This window comes from Polistes fuscatus, unplaced genomic scaffold (genome assembly GCF_010416935.1).
Source record: "Polistes fuscatus isolate 324 unplaced genomic scaffold, CU_Pfus_HIC Scaffold107, whole genome shotgun sequence".
NCBI classification, from domain to species: domain Eukaryota; kingdom Metazoa; phylum Arthropoda; class Insecta; order Hymenoptera; family Vespidae; genus Polistes; species Polistes fuscatus.
In genome coordinates this window covers 28,732-34,727 of record NW_025113006.1, presented here as the reverse complement: position 1 = coordinate 34,727, position 5,996 = coordinate 28,732, and the positions used below count along the sequence as shown (strand labels likewise).

Sequence of the window (5,996 nt, the reverse complement as noted above, 5' to 3'; positions counted from 1 at the left end):
AATCGTTCATAATTGCCATGAGAAATGTACCGCATATAAAAAATCGGTAGTTGACGGATCTACGCGATTCAGATGTTTTACAGGTATTATCGGCTCTATAAAGAGAGGACGAATGAAGATATTTGGGGGTTCCATTCACACTAGAATGCCGATCGAGTCGTAGGGAAAATAAACAACTCACGTAAGCACTGGAAACGCTTACTAAAGCGCCGCTCAAGCCCCAATAGAGACTGTTTGCGCTAAGAGTGATGGTACTACTCGGATTCTACCATCTTTTATCGCTCGGAATCACGTACTTCAGCTTTCTCAAGAAAAATGACAGCATGGTGCGCAAGGCAATGAGGAAATGGCTTGACCTTCCACGCTAACGCCAAAAACGGGGGACTGACAGTGCCATTTGTGAGATGGCTCATGAATAATTTGTTCCAGATTCCTTTTTTACTCTTCAGTCTCTTTTCCTCAGTACCACCACTCCATAAATGTACACGCCCACAGAGAAACAAAAATGAGAAACAACAACTCTCCCCAAATCGAAGAAGAGACTACGTGGAGGAAGGGAGGAAATATGCTCCACTAAAGATATCGAGAAGAGATGGGCAAAACAACTTCATGACTATATTGATGGAAAGGCACGCAAATAATCATATAGTATAGCACAATAAAACCAGGGGATAACCGAAAATACACGAAGGAACACGATTCTTATCGAGCAGACTTTGTCAATTCTGCAAAAATTAGGATAAACCAAATGTCAATGATCCAGAACTGTGAAAGGGAAGCTGAGTCCTCCTCTTCTCTACTCCATTCTATTTTTTTAATACTTGGATCAAGCTATTCATACCAACGTGCTTTTGCATCGTTTTTGAAATTTTCTATCTAAAAATGAGGCTATATGACACCATTGATTTTTTAAAATAAGTTGCTATTAAGATAAGTTGCGATTCAAAGACCACTGTGAGTATATGCTAAGAAAGATAAGTAAAAAGACAAATTTTTTGAACAAGATAGGGCAATATATATCCGCTTACACCAGATGTGTCATATATTAGGTAATTATCGCGCCACACTTTGAGTATTGCGCAACGCTGCTTGTAAGAATGGGCGAGACAGAGTTGAACAAACTGCAGATAGCGCAAAATCGAGAGATGCGTGTAATTTTGCAATGTAGCAGATATACGAGGATAGAGGATATGATACGAGCAGTTCAGTTTATGAGTGTGAGACGGAGGTTGTACTATAATGTGTGTATATTTATTATTAAGGCCGTGAATAACTTGTTACCAAGTGAAATGGCAAATCCACTTAAGAAAACTGTGACATCGAAAAAACAGAAATTTCGTTAGAGAAATCTACATCAAAGGCAGATGAGATAGATAATAAGTCTAAAGAAAAGAAACAAGAGGATAATAAAATCTCTTCCAAAAAGGAAAAGAATCTTGTTGATGCAAAAGATGTTAAAAAAATAAAATTGTTCAAACAAAGAACAAGAAGATTGGGAATAAGCATACTTTAGAAAAAATTGGCGAATAAAATGCAAGTTGTACAATCAAAAACAGGGCGAATGACACGTCAAGCGGGCAATATTGTAATACAATTCAGAAGAACGAGAAGTGCACAAAAAAGTATGTTTCACGAGGGAGTGTGTTGTGGTGTGTCCTATTTGTGTGTGTGTGCGCGCATCACATTATTGAGGTACCTTTTTTGAGGTAAATTAATTAGCGAAAAGCGACTTTCTTCGCAACTTATTTTCTTTTCTTCCTTATACTGCATCAAACATGCCTCCGACCGCTTTGAATAAGTTAGTAGCATTGCAGAAGTTGCGTCTCGCCGAGATCGAAGGAATCCGTAGTCGACTAGCGGATAGACCGCTTGCATCAATTGATGCAGACGGAATCCAGCGAAGACTCAACGCATTAGATAAAATATTGGATGTAGTGCGGCGGACTCATGAGGAGATTGCATTAAGACCTGAGGCCGAGAGCGACCCGTATATAATGGAGAATGAGATAAGAAACATCGAGGGAGCCTACGAATTGACCATGTTCGCGTTGACGGGGCTGTCTCGGCAGCTTCAGCAGGCAGAAGCCCCCACCCCCACGAGGGAAGCTTCTAATCCCGCCGTAACCAGTGAAGACCTGGGCTACACGGAACTCCCTAAGATGTCTCTTCCCAAATTTTCGGGACGAGAGGAGGACTGGGAGAATTTTTTTGATAGTTTTACGTCTATGGTCCACGACGTGCCTGGAATCAATGATGTTACAAAGTTGAGATACTTGAAATCTTGTTTGGAGGGTGAAGCCGCAGTGTGGATCAGGAACGTATCGACTAGGAACTCTAATTATGCCAGCACGTGGGAGGCGTTGCAGACACGGTACCATAATCCAAGGCTTTTTGTATTTAAGAAGGTCCTGACGCTGATGAATCTTCCGTGTCTAAAAAGGGAGTCAACTGCAGAGTTGCAGGCACTTCTTGATAGAGTGCAGGGCATTGTTAGTTCTTTGAGGAACGCGGGCTGGGCAGTCGATTATTGGGATACCATTCTGTTCATCACGTTAAGTTCGCAATTGGATCCGGACACGGCCAACGCGTGGAATGCTGAAGTAGTCTCGAGGGAGAGGATGTACCGGGCGTCGGGTTTGGAGAGGAGAACGGGGGCTGCTCCTAGGTCTTGCTTCATGCCCACGTTTGATGAACTGGTCGAATTCCTAGAAGGCCGGGCGCGGAGTTTCGGGTTATCGGGGGAAACACGAGGGAAGAAACGGACGGCACCTCCGCCGAAATCGGGTCCTCCTTGCAAGGTTTTTCACGCGAAGTCGGAGGGTGCGCCCACTACGGTAGTTAAAGATCCTGCGCCGTGTCGATTCTGCTCTGGTTTGCATCCTCTGTGGAAGTGTGATCGGTTCAAGGCCAGGTCTGTCCCGCAGCGGATTCAAGTGGTTAGGAATTTGAGAGCGTGCTATAATTGTTTCGGAGGACATCCCTTGCGTTCCTGCTTATCTACGGTGCGCTGCTCTGTCTGCAACGGTACTCATCACACTATGATCCATACGTCCCGTGGAAGTGAAACCCGGAGTAGGGCGTCCGAGCCACCTAAGGAGAAGCAGGAGAGTGAGGAGGTTGGCTCGCCGCAGGTGAGTCTACATGCCGCCACATCCCCGGGTACCGTCAAGAAGATCCTGCTCGCTACCGCGCGGGTGTGGGTGGCAGGTCCAAAGGGAAAGGGCACTTGGGCACGAGCGCTGCTGGATCAAGGCTCGGAAGCCTCCTTTATTGCAGAGACGATCACGCAACTACTCGGATTGCCTAAACGACGCATCTGTGTTCCACTTTCAGGACTTGGAGCAGAAGACGTCGGCACAGCCCGGTCCATCGTGCGGGCCAAACTCCGGTCGGCAGTAGACGTTTCATTTCAGGTCGAAGTGGATGCATTGGTGCTCCCCAAGTTAACTTCGCTGCTTCCTTCTGTCAGTTTCGATTTCAGTTCAGTGGGGGAGTTTTTTACGGATCTTGTGCTGGCTGATCCGGAGTTTGTCTTCTCGAGGCGAATCGACTTGATTTTGGGGGCCGATGTCTATGGTCAACTCCTTCGGCCTGAGCTGAGGAAATCCTCGTCGTCACGGCTTGTCGCACAGGATACTGCGTTAGGATGGATCATCTCCGGACCGGTGGATGGGGTGGCTGCACGTGGCAGCCCGTTGTTTACAAACAGAGACATATGTCGACGATATCTTCGCGGGAGCGGACGACATAGCGACGGCAATTAGAAAGAGGGTAGATATTGTAGAGCTCTTAGCTTCTGCTGGTATCCAGTTAGATAAGTGGGCTCCTGTTAAGACTGTGAGTATTCCTAATCTAGAACTTTGCGGAGCGGCTCTTCTTGTTAAGCTCATTCTTCATCTAACTAGCTTGGACTTTCTTCAGAGATGTCCAATTTTTGCCTGGTCAGATAGTCAGATCGTGCTTACTTGGCTTCGTAAGCATCCGTGCCATTGGAAAACTTTTGTCGCCAATCGCGTTTCGCTCATTCAGACTCAATTGCCTTCAGCAACGTGGTCCCATGTTCCGACTAAAGAAAATCCTGCCGATTTGGCATCGCGAGGTGTTCTACCGGAAGAATTAGCTGAGAGTTCTCTTTGGTGGCGGGGCCCGGCATGGCTTTCCATGTCCTCCGTCCAGTGGCCGCACTCGAACGAAGCCGTTCGAGTGCACCATGTCCGTCATAGCTTAAATGAGTCCGAGATCCTGACTCGATTCTCTTCCTTAACTAAACTTCTAAGGTTTGTTGCATACTGTAGGCGCCCAATTCTCCGGGTACGAAATCGTCCAACAATAGGTACAAATTCTTCACCTCATTTTCTTACCAGTGTTGAGATATCGGATGCTCGAGTGATGGTTATTCGTCTAGTTCAGGCAACAGCGTTTGCGATAGAAATAGGAATCCTGACGGCTGGCAAGAGATTGCCGAAGGGCAATCGCCTTGCTAAGTTAAATCCCTTCTTGAATAAGGATGACGGTCTATTACGGGTAGGAGGTCGTTTGGCTAGTTCTTACTTAACTTTCGATCGGAAACACCCGCCAATTTTGCCCCAGAATTCGTACCTTAGTCGATTGTTTGTGCGACACGCACACCACCAGTGTCTTCATGGAGGTCCAACCCTGACCTCAAGTTATCTGATGTCCCAAGTTTGGATATTGAGTAGAAATCGGCTAGTTAAATCGGCTATTCGATCTTGTATAACTTGTCAACGAGCTAGGCCTCAGTTAGCCCATCAGCTTATGGGTGAGCTCCCAGTGGATCGAGTGGTAGGAAGTAACCTGCCGAGGATAAATTTGTGGAGGAAAAGGCTACCCCAGTGGAAGGTGTTGGTAGCGAGATAAGCGCGTTTGAAGACCCGATAACGCATATAAGTAGGCGACGATAATTATCATATTTACAGCGGAGACAAAGGTAAGAGTGTTCTTTAGTCTACAAGATACAAGGGGGTACTATTCAATGTTTTATCTGTATTATAGGATTAAATAAAGTCATAGCTTGCCCCGGCTTTTCTCTCAACTTCGTGAGAGTTTTTATGCCGAGGCAAGTGTTTTTTACCGCGTAAAATTGTGTTAATTGATTTATCCATCCTTCCCTATCTCACTCATTCATGCGTCGAAATAACCGAACTCACGATATTAATATCGAATCGCTTACAGTCTTATATTCTATAAACAGCCGCTATCGTACTTAAAGAGGATTTTTATGTGGATGATTTATTAACAGGAGCACATACAGTTAGGGAAGCGAAACAAATCCGCGATGAATTAATCCACATCACCAAGAGAGCAGGTATGCACCTGAGACAATGGGCTTCTAACTGCGTAGAAATCTTAGAGGATTTAGATACTACCGATAATAATATAGTGAGCCTGGATTCGTCAGGCACCGTTAAAACTTTAGGTATTAATTGGAACGCCGCTGAAGATAATATAGGATATACGGTAAAGAGAGTAAATGATAAAACAAGGATCACTAAGCGTAGCATATTATCCGAGATATCGCAACTATTCGATCCATTAGGTTCGTTACCTCCGGTAGTAATCACCGTCAAAATCGTAATGCAAGGTCTATGGTAATTAAAATCATCGTGGGACGCAGAAGTCCCAGCCGATATGTACGAGATGTGGCAAACTTTTCGACGAAACCTCCCCACGCTCGAGAAGATAAGATTCACGCGAAACGTCGCGGGCGACGGAAAAGAAATAGAAATGCGCGGTTTCTGCGATGCGAGCGAAAAGGCTTACGGCGCTTGTATATACGTGAAAACCATGGAGAAGAATCCCCAAGTATCGTTACTTTGCGCAAAATCTAGGGTAGCTCCGCTGAAAACGCAATCCCTCCCGCGTTTAGAACTTTGCGGAGCATTAGTACTCTCGCGACTTTTTAAGTCCATAAAAAATGCCTTACGTAGAAGTAATATTCGCCGTACAATATTTTGGTCAGATTCGAAAATAGTATT

The 5,996-nt window shown here is 45.2% G+C and overlaps 1 protein-coding gene across 1 annotated transcript; it reads left to right on the top strand.

Annotated features, from left to right (window-relative positions):
- The first annotated feature begins 1,775 nt into the window (after positions 1-1,775).
- LOC122526171 lies at positions 1,776-5,613 on the top strand. The gene is made up of 3 exons (XM_043649379.1): positions 1,776-3,756; positions 3,857-4,780; positions 5,213-5,613. The coding sequence occupies exons 1-3, from the start codon at positions 1,776-1,778 to the stop codon at positions 5,611-5,613; spliced, it is 3,306 nt and encodes a 1,101-aa protein (XP_043505314.1).
- Positions 5,614-5,996: the final 383 nt, after the last annotated feature.